Source organism: Rhyacophila brunnea, unplaced genomic scaffold (genome assembly GCF_057557595.1).
Source record: "Rhyacophila brunnea isolate RB1 unplaced genomic scaffold, BYU_Rbru_1.0 scaffold_8, whole genome shotgun sequence".
Taxonomy (NCBI): domain Eukaryota; kingdom Metazoa; phylum Arthropoda; class Insecta; order Trichoptera; family Rhyacophilidae; genus Rhyacophila; species Rhyacophila brunnea.
Window position 1 is genome coordinate 21,723,674 of NW_028233350.1, and position 17,840 is coordinate 21,741,513.

Consider the following 17,840-nt stretch of genomic DNA (forward strand, 5'->3'; position numbering starts at 1 on the left):
ATTCAATTCATGCTTCCAAATGACTTCGTTCGGAGCAACAGAAATAGTTCACAATACTGCGGCAAATGGTCAACAATTCCATTCTACGTTCAAAATCAAAGGCCAAGTATACAACAAAGTAAGCTCATTGCTGCCAATGCCAAACGAACTACATAATTTTTTACAAATCTACTTCATGGGCGGTGAGGACATCAATCATGTGGATGCACGTTGCGGCTACAATAGCCTCAATTCGCCTAATGTCAGGCGCATCGTCGGTGAACTGGACGCCCTGTTGAATGAGCACAATGAATTATTGAAATTCTTCAAAGCACACATGCACGAATTTCAAAGTGACAATCATGCTATTATCATCAATCCTGATAAAACACCAGCTGGAGAGCACGTGCGTCGATTCAATGCGCCTGTTGTTGACGACATTGCTGGAATCATGGTTGGCGACCGCACATCGACGCGAGAAATCGTGATTCGAAGAAGAAATAATAATCTGGAGTTCATCGCTGACACACACCGTTCATACGACGCTCTCTTATATCCGCTAATTTTCTGGAAGGGACAAGACGGATATTGCATAAATATTAAACAACGAGATCCTGTCACAGGTAATTCATTCATTATGAACATCATTACTCATTTTGAATTGAGAAAATGAATGGTTGATGTTTTTTTGTTTTTATCGGCGGTCATCGTCTACAGCGCTCTATTCCTCTTTCTGTCATAGATCCCAACCCCACACACTTACGATACATTCATTATTTTTTATTTAACAACCAAAATATTCACTAAAATAATTTATATGGCAGAACAACGTTTGCCAGGTCAGCTAGTCTATTTATATAATTTTGAAGCCTTATTATCCTTTATAGTTATTTTATACATTTGATGACTGCATAAAGTATTTTTGTTACATAAAATAGTATTCTTTTAAACCTCTCGCTCTAATGTTTTAGAATGTAGTCATATTTCGGTACATAACTGTGCAGTGGTGTTAAAATTTTTTACATTTATTAATTTTTAAACGCATTTATAAAACTATTAGCATAACTTATTTCGAGATAATTTTTGTAAAATATTCACGATAAAAAATAATATTGATTATCTCTGTGATCCCAAATTTGACAAGAATTAGGCATTTTATTATTCAAAAAATCGGCAAGATTAACGCATTTGAAGATGATTCTAAAGGTATTTATTATAAGCTATGTCTTTGACCATTCAAGTGTGATAAACATCTTATGAATAATGATTGCTTTATAATAATTATTGACCTAAGAATAAGGTATTGTTTTTTTGAAATACACCATTTTTTTTGTCATTCCCCAGTGCTTAAGCTACAACATACGGCCGTAGCCATAAATTGACAAACTATAATTGAAGTAGGCAGTAAAATGATATTAACGCGCGTGTTTGAACATTAGTTCAACAATAGTTTTATAAATGCGTTTAAAAATTAATAAATGTAAAAATTTTAACACCACTGCACAGTTATGTACCGAAATATGACTATATTCTAAAACATTAGAGCGAGAGGTTTAAAAGAATACTATTTTATGTAACAAAAATACTTTATGCAGTCATCAAATGTTTAAAATAACTATAAAGGATAATAAGGCTTCAAAATTATATAAATAGATTATCTACAACGTTTAAGGAGTGTCCAGGATCATGGTTTGAAAATACAATAAAAACTCAATTTTGACCTTCGACGAGCATGTCCCCCCTTAAGTGCATTTAAAATATGACCTGAATGCCTTCCGCCTACGAGCTTTGCAGGTCTTGTTCGGTCAAACTTATCACATATAAAACAGTATGTACGTATTCGGACGCAGGCTATTCTGCTACAAGCAACTATAAAGTATTATATCTAATTATATAGTAGTTATAAAGAGGTTTGCAAAAGTGTATCATTCTTATGTCATATTAAGATAATAATTCTACTACAGTGATATAATCTATCTAAAAGCAGTTAAAGAATTGTTAAATCAAAAAATAGATTTGTAATTTAATAGTGATCATGATTAAATATTATTGCAAAGTGTAAAAATATAATCGATATTTATATGAATAATTTACATCAACAAAAACAATATTTTTGATTCTATTTTCATCGATAATGTCATATTAATTACCTATTCAAAAATGTACACTGGTATTTGACATTGATTATAAATTTCAAATTCTGAGTACTTCCGGTCGTTATCGATGAAATAAAATACATTTTTAAAACACTAAACGTATTATTGTGACAGCAATAACTGTAGGAAAATATATATTTTTGAACGTTATCGTCTGTTCAAATCATTCGAGATTGGGAGACTGCAATGACTGTATAATGTGCACATTATGGACGACCACAAACTGGCAAAAAATAATATTCAGCAATCCAATAGGGTAGAGAGAAGAGGGAAATGGGTTTCAGTACTAGATTGAACTACCTACCGATGACTGTCATAAATGCGAAGGGTACTTCCTGTTCATTGCGATACAGTATAGGAAAATCATCAATTGTGGGAAAACGTGGTTGACGGTGACAGTATATCATGCTCTGCGATAATTTTTATTGTTTTTCTAATATCTTAGTAGTTAATATTTATTTTTTTACATAACTATCATGGTTATGTGCTCGGAAACACATTATCACTTCGCCCCCTGCACACGACAGTGGCGCAATGTGCTTATTTTTTACTTTATTTTTATTATTTGTTATTATGTAAGATCCGGTAAATAGAAAATAATGATGGGTAGGCTAAAATTGTGAACTATTTTTTTTAAGTATTTAAACAATTTTATAATAGAACTATTAAACAGATTGACACGTCATGCTTTAGGCCATCTCTGAATGTTTTTTAAATGTATTTATTTAACTCTAAAAAAATATTTTCATAAAGCAATATTTATTTTCTACCATACTAAACAAAGTTAACTAAAGGCAACTAAACAGTTGTTATTAGGTAGGTAGGTACCTATCTAAAGATATAAAATAAATTATGAATACATAATTCTTTAAAAAAGGAACCATGGAACCTACGAAAATTATTGCATGTCGACAGAATAATTCGTCACAAATTAATAGTGTGCATACTTTGCATAAGGATGCAAATAATACAATTTTTAACAGTTTCTATTTAATCAATGTGATCATTTATACAATATAATTTAATATTTAGGCAAAGTTTTTGCTATGAGATTCTTTGGTTTAACTTTTTTAATTAAACAACTTGGTCCGAAAATAGTTAGATAGTAACAATATAGTAAAATTCAATGGATTGTACAACGTGTGTGCAATAATATCTATCGCAACACTGCCTTGTCGCGACACATTAAAATTTGTTGGAAAATTCTAGGTTAGGTTAGCAGTATGATGAATTTCTCGGCTATAATACTAGATGAATAATATGTATTACTTGCAGATACGTCAATGGGTTTTTTTCTACTGGATGTTGGCAAATAATGTTGAAGAGTCGTAGAAATAATTCACTTGTACACTTACACAGTTACCTCTACATTCGTCAATTGCATCAGTGTGAGACCCTGCTTTTAAAATGGAAATGAATATATTATTATGTGATTGTGCCTAATGATTATCTATGCACAATATTTATGAGAATTATTCGGAAGGTAAATCGAACGAAGGTGAACGAAGCAATAAAAGAACGAATGTTGAGGTAAAGAAATACTTCATAGGAAAAGATAACGAAATGACGTAACGTCTATGGCCACGTGAACAGTGGACACAGAGAATTGAACGAGGCCTGCGCTGCAAAGTACTTTTTCAAAACGAATCCTGCCTCATACATTTATTATCAGGTGGAAGATTAACCCGGGGAATAGTTGCAGGATCGAGAAGTTTTAATACCACCTGGAGAGAAGGCGGCAAAACCAAAAGTAATTCCGTTCTATTGGTATCACTGTCTGCGGGGCTGGTAGTTCTTTTAGCAAAGGAGGCTGTGTAAATATTTGAACGAGTCTTCATTTCGCCGCGAGAGCTTTTGTTGCTTCATCACATACAACTGTGTATATATAATACTATATACAACAGCAGTGTGCTCTGCTCTTAACGTCTGATAGAGACACTTCCGCCTAATGATTCCGACCACTGACAGAATCATCTTCACCCGTGATATAATCCAACTATATCAGAACCCCTCAAACTTTTAGTTTCTACGTAGCGTTGTTTTAAGATGAAAGTTTTTGAAACATTTTTTTAGTTAATTCAATGATGTTTGAGTTGTTGATATTGATAGCTGTTTCGGGTGATAAACTCATAACGCAGTTGTTCACAACTACGAGTATCATATAATTTTACCATTCAATGCAAGTTACATTAATTTACTTGTTTATCCATACGTATTTGATTCAATTTATGTAAGTATCCAAGACAATCGTCTGCATATCTGATACGTAACATTGCAACGTCATTTGTAGTTTCGCGTAACCACAGGTCAGAATTTATCCATAAAACAATTTTTGGGATTGAGATATATTATAATATTGAGAACCCTACTTTCTTGCTTACTTATTTTTTTTAGAAAATTTGCTTGTCAAATTATGAATACATACTAGTCAAAATCGATTAAGATTCATGTTACAGACTATTGCCATTATATAAAGTGAACATAATCAATATGAATCGAGTGTCTTGATTTAGACCAGAGGGTGGCGGTCTTAAAATACTTTATTTTTGCCCCCTCCGGTAAATCTAGGCTGATGTAACCCTCTCTTTTTTATTGTAGGATTTTAGTTTTGGCATTGCGTTTTCAATAGCAACACTAGAATTTTATAGTTCTTTTTTGCGATCCCTTAGAATTGTTGCGTAATCTCCGAGGGATCACTCCAACTTCTCCAATATTAGAGTACATTTCATTTATCAACGTTCTCAAAGATTTTATTTCACTCAAATTTAGAGCATTGTAATGGTGTACAATATCTTTCTGTATATCTATATAACCCTGGACCTGCTAATCACTTCTACCGATGGGAACACCAAATATGTCACCCGTAACATCACCTGATCTTGTACTCAATATCAGCTTAAAGCTCATTTCTTCTCAGAGGCGATAAGACAAACCAGGTCACTGGGTATGGGTAAATTAGTAAACTCATTCATTTTCTCCTTATCTATGGGTATTGTGTTGTGGTTATTTATCCATATGCATTAGCAGTATTAGCACATTTTCTCTGTGGACTCATTTTAGCCCAAGTATTCTGAGATCTAAAAAACATAGACCTTATGATTGAATTTTAAACCACCAGCGGAATCACTCTATAAAAAGGAATGTATCAGCTGCTATATAACTTTTAACATCAGCGGTAAAACACACCGTCTCGAGTTTTATTGTTTTCAATTGCAGAGGCCTTCATAAAAAATCTTATTAGTGTTTACTTTCCCATATTTCTGAACCCTATCAATTAAAACCTTCCATATTAAATTATTATTTCTCACTTTCTCGTAATTTTAGCCTCGAAAATTAATATAATACATATATTATATTTTTTTAATATTTTTAAAGTCCATAATAAGCTTCATTCAGGTGGAAAAATTTAAGTGATGGGATTCAGTCGGTTCGCAAGAACCTATGCCTAAAATTTTCTTAACACGTTCAAACCCTCTAAACATTTTTTATAAATGAAATGAAGAAAATTACTAGTGTAAGTATAACAGCCATTGTTACCCAGTTGAAACCAAAACTAACAAAAAGCATTCGTGACGTCCTATGTTCATATTTACGTAAAATGCAATAAAAATATAACATTATTTTGAAAGAAACAATATTCTTCTTTACATAAAATGTATTCCGAAATGGCCACCCCTCTTACACATTTTTTAGACATATTGCAGACATATTTAATGTATTTCAAGCCAGAAAATGCAGATATAGTAAAAGCTAATGAACTAATCAAAGGGTCAATTTCAGCTATTTAAATATTTAGAAATAGCCGGGAATCTATGAAAAGAGAGTATATGTAGTCATAAAGTATGATACCTGAAAATATATTAATTATACCGATAATCAACTTTATGGAAACTTACTTCATCCAAACCTGCTGTTGGCGGTTATTAAAAAATGACAGGTTGGTGGATTATGATCATTTAAAATACATAACAAAACAATAATTATTGATTAGTGTGCACAATAGTGATTTTAGTTCACGAGCATATAAATATACTTGAGCCAGATTGAAATATTGATGAAAAATTGTCACTTATACAAGTGTTTAGGAACAATAACTGTGAGAATTCAATAGACTATTTTATCGTGAAATCAGCATCAATAATTTCCGCAGATTGGTACCTACTTTGAAGATATTCTGATAAATCGGCACAAGTGAAGTTAATAATATACAATACTCGTGTCAAGCCTACCAGGCACCATTAGCGACGGGTGCAAGACTAGTCAATGCGCTCCCCAAAAAGTAGACATTTCTGGTGACGTGCTATGTATTTTATATTCGAAATTTTATTTTTCTGTATAAAATTGTACTTAGGTAGATATTTTTTTTAAATTATTATTTTATATATTCTCTTCTCTCTTGTGAGGGCCATATTTGTTATAATGAAAATTTCATGTTGTGCACGTCTTGAATTTAGATTTTGTTATGTCCGCAATGTTTTGATTTCATAAATAAATAAATAAATAAATATAAAGCAATCTCACTACATAATATCATTAATGTTATCTTTACTTATTAATTGTATCTTAGTATACAACCGTACGTGCATAAGTATTTACTACATACTATTGTATGTTTAAAGAAATATATTGTTATCTCAATAATACCTTCAAGTATTTGTCTATTTTCATTTATTTAAGAACTAACTAATTTATGTTCCTTAATTCTTTATGAAAATATCATCAGCTGATATTGTCATCGAGTTGTTATAAGATGCGAGTAATACAATTGGGGCGCTTTTCAGTCTACCTACTATAATATGACGGAATAATTCGGATGCTGGAGGGGGGGAGTTATATGAAGGATGCCAGGCACTGGTCTTTAGTGATGATGGGGTTGGCTCCGTAGTCTGGTTCTCACTCACTAGCACTACCACTCTCGCGCGATACTGTTTATTGAGTCACCCTGTGCGCGGCAATTGACGGTCAAAACCAGGCAATTAAATTGTCTTAATGATATACATGTTATAGGTGTTTACAACGACACGGTTGCAGAATGACTGAAACTGAATGTTAATGGTAGGCCTGGCAAGGATGATGTCAGGTGGGTAGGAGATTTATGCCCAACCAACAATATCATTTACATATTACATAAATATTGAATAATATATAATATTACATTACAAGAACCTTTACAAGAAAATTATCGCTATTATAGTATTATCAATAATATAGGTAGGTATATATTACATTATTTAATTTATCATCCCTGCAGGTCTATTCTATACACCAAGGCGAATATTGACCGCAAAAGTGTTACCTATTTGTATTGAGGTATTATAATTGTTACAATACGATAGCCGTCTAAATAGTCAAAACTGTCTATCTCGCTCTAAATTTTATTACAGCCAAGAGAGGTGCTGCTAAAATATAGCGCCTATTGCAACAATTACAACCAACTTATTGTAATTATTACAATAAGTGCTAATACTTTGATACAAGCCTACCCTAGTTAGCCATCGTAGCAGCCGAAAGCAGCCTTATGCCGGGTCCACACTGGCAACATGTCGCGCGACAACCTCGTGAAATTTTACGATAATTATCATACGTATCGTAAAATTTAACGAGGTTGTCGCGCGACATGTTGCCAGTATGGACCCGGCGTTATGTATAGAATAGAACCGCTGATTAGAATGCTTTTAGTAGGTATCCAGTAAATACATAAATGAAAGCAAGTTTGAATAATCAATGATTAGAGAATAATGGTAAAATACAAATCACGACACAGATTATCTAAAACGTTTATATTTTCATTATCTCTGTATTTCGGTATTTTATAAGATTTTTAGACTTTATGATATATTATAAAGTACCCATATTGAATTCTATAGAATTACATTAAATTATAAATTATATTATCAATCGTAAATAATTGCATTAATGATTTTTTTACTATATCCGGATCGCACACTAAACCACAAAATGTACGATTAGATAAACCACATTGTTATGTTAGTTGCGTCATTTAGATATATTTTAATAATCAACATAATATGTATTTTGATAATTTGCTGTGTTATCAAATATAATTATAGACAGTTAACTATCACAATATTTCGTCAGATGTTGGCTATTCAACCTGCTTTCATTTTTATATAAAATATCGAAACAAACTATTTTATTCTTGTACAATATAATCTATATGGATAACTTTGGATTCTAAAATAATTGTTTTCTATCTAAGAACATTCATAATTTAGAACTCTACATAAATTATAAAAATGCTGAACTGAATGAGGTTTGAAATTTATCAAAGTAGCCTCTAGGCTAAGTATTCTCTATTCATACTGATATTTCTTAAAAAATATAGTTCTGAGGTATTTTTCAATTATCAATTTGGAGTTTTCTAAAAATTGTTATTTAATTAGTTATTTACACCATTACATTGAATATTTTAAAACTTAACACAATCACTACTGAACTTTTAATTACCACATTTAAATAACACGCTAATTATATATAATGGCGAAGTACTCCAAACGCGCCAGTCGCGGTGTTAGCACTAAATGAGTAAGGTAATTAAACTAATTATCAGCCTTACTTTCATTCATTAAGCGTTATAGTATAGTAAACTTAGCTAGATGCAATCTAGGTACTTATTTATTTCAAGTGACATACTATTTATGAGTTTTCCAAAAATAGTAATATGCTATTATAATATTATTTGTATGAACTAATTATTTCAAACCTACTAGCTATGCTGACAATTACTAGCAAGCGGTGTTACCCCAAATTTAGCATCCAATTAGACAAACTACTGACGCAATAAAAACAGTAATCAAATACAAATTAGAGTCATGGCGGCAAAGTGAAATGTCAATAAATTTACCTTGAAAAATTAGTAGCGAACTGGTTGTAAATAAAGACTTTGTGGTGGAAAGGTCTGGCGAGCCCCTTGTTAGCTAGACGTATCAAATCAGTCTTGTTGCGGGGGAAACGAACCCGCTCGTCCAATTCGTAAGTTGGCACCACGTACGCGCACAGCCCTCGGCACTTTGCCGTCCTAAGGAACGCGTCCAAGGATTCAGTCAACCCGACACTCGGAATAATATCAACGTCAGTTAAAAACACAAAACTGCTCTGACAATTTCTTCTGGCAAGATTTCTCATATGATTTTGAGGGTAAGGATGCTTCAGTCTCCATTTAGACGTTTCCGGTAATCGGTACTTTAAAAGTCGATTTAACGTTGCTTCTGGCTTGGAGCAGTCCAACATTGAACTATCTGGAGTCGAAGATGAGGCGAAAGAAAATTGTGCAGGCTTCGCTATTGGCACTGTCAAGTGAAATGAAACCCTCGCTCGCACTGCTGGGTAGCATCTTCTCAAGTATGCAACATACAGCTTTAAAAGAGCCAATTCTTCTCCTGCAGCATATACTGCTGCGGAAATTGCTCCGCTCCATCTATGAGCAACCTGCGCCATTGACGCCAAGCGTTCTATTGAACTTTGAGTGGCCAGACAAACTTTATATTGTTCCGATAACGCAGAAAACTGTTCTCCTACAACGGCATAATCAAACATTTTATATGAATGCGAAGAGTCCCATCTTCCTAAATCCAAGTTCACATCTGCGAAGGTCGTGTCTTCTGTTTGGTTGCTGTATTGCCGTTGGTCGTAGACGTCTATACAAGGGACTAATGCTGGAGAAGGTTGGGGCTTCGCCTGTTGCGTCTTTCTCAGCGGCGCTGGTGGTGGGGCTGGTTGCACAATATTCTCCGATTGAGCCGCGTGATTACACTCAATCGGGTGCAGGAGACGAAATGTTAGCAGGATATTTGATAAAGTCAATACTAAAACACTCGCAAGGCTCAGGTTCCATAGACGACACCAGCCCACCTGAAAATAAAAAAAAGAAGAGCGTTTAACATATTTTTTAAAACACAACTATTATTCATTATTATTACTTAGGTTTAGTCGTGTCATTGCGTAAATATTATTGAATATAACATAATTAAGATTAATAGAATATAAACACAGATTGATAAGAATAAACATAATATTATATTTTAATTATTCTAAAGGAAATAAAAAAATACATTGAACGTTGTATAGGTATATTATTTATAATATACAAACGGTAATTTAAATTAATTAGGGTACTTTTTAGCGAGATTTTTTTCCAAAGTTTAATTGTTTAATTAATCAAAGGTAACATTTTTAGACAATACAATGTGTATTAGCTGACGCCTTCGTTAGGGATACGGATATAATAAAAACAATTTAATAATAAACTGGAGTACTCCGATTTATAATAATTATTTGATAAAAACCATACCCTCTAATATTTTGTTCCAATGTAGAACTTTCCTATATTAAAGTTAAGCATTTAAGTTTACGTTTGGCCCCTTTCTCACCACCCTCTTTTTATCTAAAGGGTTAATGCTAAAACAATTGATAAATAAATTATTATGATGAGACGGTACCTACAACATATGTAGGTATATTCTGCAAACAAAATATATTATACAATACAAACCCAGTAACTGTGTACCCACGTAGGCGTAGGTCGTATGTACCCCTGATATATTATTTACAACTATTCTAGAAAGGTTACCTACGTGCCAAAGGTTTCTTTAATATTAAATAACGTGCGAATATTTTATCTCTAACCAAGTCGATAATGTCACTATCTATATGAAAAAGTGACACCCATCTGTCAATGAGAATGTTATATTATTCAAAATATATGCTTCATACGTTAATGAATATTTTAAAAGCTTAGCTTGATTGGAGAACATTGGAATAGTATGATATCTATGATAACGTAGTAAGAATAGCTTATCTTTGACATGGAATAATGAAAACCTTATCTACGCCTTCAACATAACCTATAACCTTTTGAGTATAGAGATATAAATTAGTTTACCTGAGTCATTTGATATTGTTCCCAAGCAGCCAATCGCCCTGCACAGAGGGCAAATGTCCGCCAGTACGCGATTCAAACCATACGTCCAGTACGAACAAAACACAAACTAGATTAATCAAAAAAACACGATTTGTAAACACCAACTTGCTTTCATTCAGCGACACGTAAATTTCAGTTTGACATTCGAGGACTACTGTGGTAATTCGTAGCGATCAACTCACTGGCAACGCAAATTAATATAGCAATTTTCTTGTTGAAAATTTGAGAATTGTCTTGTTTAGATAATAAATCACAGAAATATTGTAACTTGTTAAGTTTTGTAAATATTTGACTGTCGAGCGTGATAATACACCGGGGTAGAAAAGGTGACAGGAATGGTGGGCGCGCGTGCGCAGGCCGGTTACGGCGCGCGTTTCCTGTTTTCCCAACTTGAGTTTTCAACCCTTTTCATGAAAGTCGAGTTCAAGTAGATACTTAACATTTGCGCCCTCTTATGCAGTAGTTACCTATATGTTACATATATAGGTATTGAAACGTATGCAATTAATCTATGTTTAGAATGATGTTAAGATAAAATAATAAGAACACAACTGAAGCAAGGGGTGGTTAATGAAGTTACAAAAAAACTACTAACTAGTTGCTACGATGAATTTGAATTGGTTTAATAAGAATTATACTACTTTATATGTTTATAACCTTGTCATAACTGGCTAGCTATGAAAATTAATGAAAATTTGCTAAACATGAAGAATATTCGTTAAAGTGGTTCTAAATGTGATTCGTTCTATTGTATCGTTATCTCATTAAAATATTGGTACTTCACATACAAATGTAGGGTCCCGTCCCATGATCTGCCTGAGTAAGACCGGGTGTGGTTTGGTGGGGCCATTAACTTAAATGTCTCAGTATCTTACAACTATGATTAAAATTAATTGATACTTAGGTATAAAATAGGTAGTAAGGATTTTTCTTAACTGTTAAGAAGCCTCTACGTGAGGTAGCCAAAATTGTAGAGCTAATAAGAAAACATATTAGTTTACTCATTTTTTATCAAATAAAATTTACAACTCAGTCACGTTTGTTTTTAAATTTTGTTTGCAGTGGAGAACGGGTGGATGTTATAAATGAAAAATACTACTTTTAACCAACCAAAAATCAATTGAATATAAAAAAGGTAATTAATATTATGTATCATTACATTTTAATCACGCTTAGAAGATACACGTTTTCGTGAAGACAGCTAAAAATATTGTTATGCATCAACTTAGAAGGTATAGTTTAATTGCCTTATTGATTGTGACATGTCAGTTGACTAGAAGAGCTCGAGATAAGGCGACGTCAGTATAACTGTATTTTTTCAAAATATGTGATCAATGAAGTTGTATTTGCAGCTGGACATTTTTTTACAAAACTAAATCGAAATATACAAGTGCCCAGTGGCGCACCCAGGATTTAATATTGGGGGGGGCCCAAGGAGGAGAATGTAAAACAGCCTAATTTCTCGTTGTCTATTGCACTCGGTGTACCTACACCATGGTCCCCACATCCTGAAACGGGCCCTCATGCTAGGCTTGGCGGGCCCCCTACCTACCGCTAAGATTAAAGGCAGTGTGAAACACTACATTAACGTTTTTCAAATTGTGTTTTAGTTCAAATTAAGGGTACTTATTATATACATAAGAATTATTGGCGATTTTCAATACATCCACTTTAATAATGGAGCTGTCGAGTATCGACACATAATAATCAAAAAATATATTGCACAATTATATAAGTAATTGAAAATGTTCATGGCCAAGAAGTATATTAGCGCCGCAGGCGACTTTTTTTACTATTAAAGCTAATTTATTATGTGTGTTTATCTGGTCAACCCGACACGCCGGGCCCCCCACAGCCTGGGCCCCCAGGCTAGAGCCTTGTCAGCCCTCCTCAGCCATGACCTACACCACTCCGGAATTCGGGTGGACACCGAGAATTTTTTGACAGTTCCATTAGGGATTGGGTTTCTAAAAAAATCTGACATTAGTGTTTCGAAATTTTTGTGTTTTTTTTGCCAGTGTTTTTATTTGTCTAAGCCCAAATGCTTATTGGCTTTCAATTTCAATGGTTAAAATCATTCTGATAATTTTCATGTTTGGGGGGTGTCAGGGCCCTTTGTCCCCCCCCCCTGGGTGCGCCACTGTAACCACCTCACTTCAGTGTGAAAAAGCAAACAATCGTACTTAGCTTCCATAGAAATGCAAAGTTTTTTTTAAAATGCCTGTTTTTAAAGGTCTGGATTAGATGAAATATTGGTCTAGTACAGGTTTTAGCACTGCTGTAATGTTTTCGAAACTATAGATTCCCTGTGTAAATAAAACAGTGCGTAGATATAATGTTAGGATTTCTTGTCTTTGCGAGGGTAACAAATCCTTTAAATGAGCCTAACATTGACGGAGCACCATCCATACAAATTTAATTACTCCATGATATTTTAGATTTTAGACGCGTGCGATCGATTCGGCAACATCGAAATCACATTAGATCTTTCATCGGCTTTCATAATTTCACGAAGGACTTTTTCGGTTTTCGCTATTTCGCGGATTTTTCTGCTTTTATCATTATTTTCGCGGTGCACATGCAACAAGCCAGCGGTGCACCGGTTAAGAGCCACAATATTTATGCTTAATTCCACCGAAAAAATGTTTTTTTTTAATTTACACCACCACCGACTGTGGTGGGCATGGCCCCCACATCATGAATGTTTGGCGGGCCCCCTTACCTATCACCAGGGTTTAGGGGAATGTGATGTTCTACAGTAGTGTTCCCAAATGGTATTCCGTGGATTTATCTATATTGTTAAATAATTCCCTTGAATTCTTGATTTGTCGGACCTCATATCATATTATCGATCGTTATCATACTATAGACCACTGGTCACGACCCCCTCTTGTGGTAGCCAAGTTGCATTCGACCCATCGATATTGGATAAATAAACATTTTTATTTTTCTAGAAACACTAAAAATAATTGTAATATAAAATGATACACGTGAATTATTATCATGTAGTTACGTATATCATATTATTTTCATCATACTTCATATTTTTTATGTTAATTTTGATGAAGTAGTATCTATAGCGCCACATGTGATTTTTTTTTTATAATATAACAAATTTCTGGTGTGTGTTTATCTCACAATTAGACGAGCCGCCACGCAGGGCCCTCTTAAGCCCGGGCCCCCAGGCTATAGCCCTGTCAGCCCATGTTGGTGGGTGTAGTCGTACTTTTCGCCGAATTTTTATCGTCGATTTTGGGTTTTTTAATAGTGAAGTTCCAAAATATTAATTGAAAATGGAAAAAAAAGTATTATTGCATTTAACTTATAGGTGCACAAACCTACCCAACAGAACACAGCCTAATTTCTCGTTTATCGGACTTTTGTCTATTGCACTCGGTGTACACCACTCCGGAATTCGGATGGACACCGAGAATTTTTTGACATTTCCATTAGAGATTGAGTTTCTAAAACAACCCGACATTAGTGTTTCGAAATTTTTGTGTTAGAAATTAAAATCTAAGAAATTTTTCTAGAGGGTGCTGGAGAATTTCAAATATTTTTTTTGCCGTGTTTTTATTTGTCTAATCTATTGGCTTTCAATTTCAATGTTTTTGGGGGGGGGCAAGGCCCCTTGGCCCCCCCCTGGGTGCGCTACTGCAAGTGCCCGATCACATGCGGGCGCTCCCACCTAATTAATGATAAGTTTATATATCTTTGATCGTTAACAATATAAGCAAACATTTTGTTCAATTACATCTATGTAATACGAAATTAAGATATCCAAATAAAATAAATCGTTAACCAATATTTTGTTGTGAGATCACTCAAATAGTTATCACTACTATTGTAAAACTTAATTATATTATCAAAATTAGTAAAATGTATCCAACGCGGATTTAAAAATGTTGCGTTATCGCGAATGATACATGGTCCTGTGCGGCTCAATGATGATACATGTCACATTGATCGGTATGGAAACACTGATTATAATGATGATATTAATATAGTTCCTAATATTTTGTTGTGGAAATATTTTTTCATTAGCTACTCACTGACAGACCAAACTATTCACCTACATACAGTCCACACAAAGTCGAAGTTAATTCCCGCAAACCTGTGGCACACGCACCACGTCTTGTATGAAAATTGAATATAAGTGGGATCGTCTTAAAAGTAAGTCCATGCCAAGGTAAATTTCAAAGGGCACTGTGGGGGTACTGATTCAAAATGTTAAGAATCTGGAAAGAAAATCTACACGCAAAAAAATCAGTTACTCTGATTCTCAACGAAAATTCAGTTTATAGTGAAAAAGCTCTCGATTTCAATCAGGACGGATTGCTTGAGGAAAAACGACGAAGCGAAACGAAAAGCGATTGGACGAAGCAACAAAATGGGGCATAATGCAATACTTCTAACTTATTCCAATTAATACAATTATTTTATAGTTTTTTTGTACTTACGCGTAAAAATATTCGCCACCCCTGGATAGAATTTTATTAACAATGTTTATTACAGTAATATTACCAGTTATGTCTCATCGGGCTAGGGAGGTCAAGGGGTGGCACATTTTGAGAGACGACAAATCAAGTAATAGTAAATATATCATGTTCCCTCCTAAGCGGAATATATAGATGCCATGTCTCGGGCCTCTCCGTAGCTAAAATCGCCAATGCACACGTCGATTTCATTTTACTGTTTGATTATTAATAATTCCTAACTTACTAAATGTTGCAAAAACATTTACGCTACTAACTGGCAACAAAACAATCAGAAAATCGTAGCAACTAACGTAGAACCGTAGCAAACGAAAGCGTATAGGTAAAAAATGTTTGGATATCGATGAGGGACATACATATTTTAACACGAACTACCGCAATCGAGGAGTGATTATTCAAATGGGGTTATTTCCATGTTGAAAATATTTTCAATATTCGCAAAAAACCGTGGTGCCTTTGTTTTTTTTATAGATATTAGTAATAAATCTGTTTTATTTTTCAATTAACGATAAAAATATATTTATTATTGTATTTAGAAAACTTTGAAAATCAGCCCTTTTGTATATGACCATTTGTTTGACGTGTACTAACATTGCAAGAAGACAAAAAGACTCACTTCCAAAATATGTGTAAATACTTATGTCTTGCGTGTATGTTTTTTTTAAATAACACATTAATAATTTATACACTGTGGATCCATACCGGTGAACCAAGCTTTAGACTTTAGAGATTCGGTATCAGCACAAGACTGCTATCGTCCGCTATCGGCGGCTATTGAGGATAGTTTTTCATATGTTTATTTAAGGTACCTGGTATTATGGGTATAGATTATAGAAGGACATAAGGTATCTAGATGTTTGTGAAATACAAAAGTATCGTGATGCAATCAATCTACTTTTCGAATATTCACGTCATTCTTATAATAATAAAATAATATATACAATGGAAAATGTATTAGGCACTCATAAAACCATTGCAGGTAGGTATATTATATTATAATCAATTAACGAACATAGTTTTTTATTATTGCTTAAAAATTATCATGGCAATGGCAATGCCTTCTAAAATTTTCACGTTTTTAATACTAAGCTTAAAATGATATTGTATATTATTGTAATAAAATAATATCATAAAACCTCTGCAGGTAGACTGTTTGTGAAAAATGGCAATGCCTTCTAGAATTTTCACCTATTTATTACTAAGCTTAAAATATTATTGATGTTGCATATTTTAAAAAAATGTATTAGGCTCTTATAGATCCCTCGAGGTAGAGAGTGTCTGTGAAAAAATGGCAATGCCTTCTAGAATTTTCACCTATTTATTACTCGCGCGCAGAAACGCGCCTTGTGGGCCGGATCTAAGCTTAAAATAATATTGATATTGCATATTTAAAAAAAATGTATTAGACTCTAATATACCCCCCTGCAGGTAGATTGTTTGTGAAAAAATATAAGATTATCATAATGACGTAATCCAATTGCTTTATCTATCTATGATATGTTTTTTTGCTTCTTATTTGAAAAAACGCCGTCAATTTGTTGATTACCATGGGAATGAATCGCGGATTTTTAGAACAAACTCTGGTGTTCCTCAAGGTTCAAATCTTGGCCCAATTTTGTTCTTAATATTTTTTGATGATAATATTGTCAAAGTTATAACTAATTCTTCTTGTTTGCTATTCGCAGATGATCTTAAACCTTTGAAACTTCTTGAAACCCCATTATGCTGTGCGATGATGCAGTCTGACCTAGATGCTATCTCGCAATGGTCTATCTTGAATAAACTTGAATTCGCTACGAGGGTGGGTCAATAATTCCTTAGAAAAAAGCATTAAAACAGGTTTTATTTTTGTATTTTTTTTTTATTTCTCAACATAATCTCCTTGGAGCTCAATACACTTGGTTAGACGTTTCTCAATTTTTTTTAAACCGTCAGAAAAATAAGTTTTCGGAAGGTCCTCAAAATAAGCATTTGTCCGATCGATGACTTCTTCATTTGAAAAAAAACGTTGTCCACTTAGCCATTTTTTTAAGTTTGGGAAAAGGAAAAAGTCACTGGGGGCTAAATCTGGCGAATACGGTGGGTGGTCGACCAATTCAAACTTCAATTCTTCAATTTTAGCCATTGATCGTAAACATGTGTGAACACGGGCATTGTCCTGATGAAAGAGGATTTTTTTCCTGTTTAAATGAGGCCGTTTTTCTTCAATTTTGTTTTTTAGCTGGTCCAATAAAGATGCATAATAATCCCCTGTTATTATTTTTCCTT

At 33.6% G+C, this 17,840-nt stretch overlaps 1 protein-coding gene across 1 annotated transcript in view; it reads right to left on the reverse strand.

The window, feature by feature from the left end:
• The window catches only part of LOC147064032 (beta-1,4-glucuronyltransferase 1), a 272,860-nt gene extending 261,490 nt beyond the window's left edge, over positions 1–11,370 (reverse strand). Inside the window, exons 1-2 of the mRNA XM_085959190.1 lie at positions 11,038–11,370; positions 9,001–10,007 (exon numbers count right to left, since the gene is read on the reverse strand). Of these exons, the coding sequence (XP_085815316.1) occupies positions 9,001–10,007; positions 11,038–11,046 (1,016 nt within the window). The 5' untranslated portion in view covers positions 11,047–11,370. The remainder of the gene's footprint in view (positions 1–9,000; positions 10,008–11,037) is intronic.
• Positions 11,371–17,840: the final 6,470 nt, after the last annotated feature.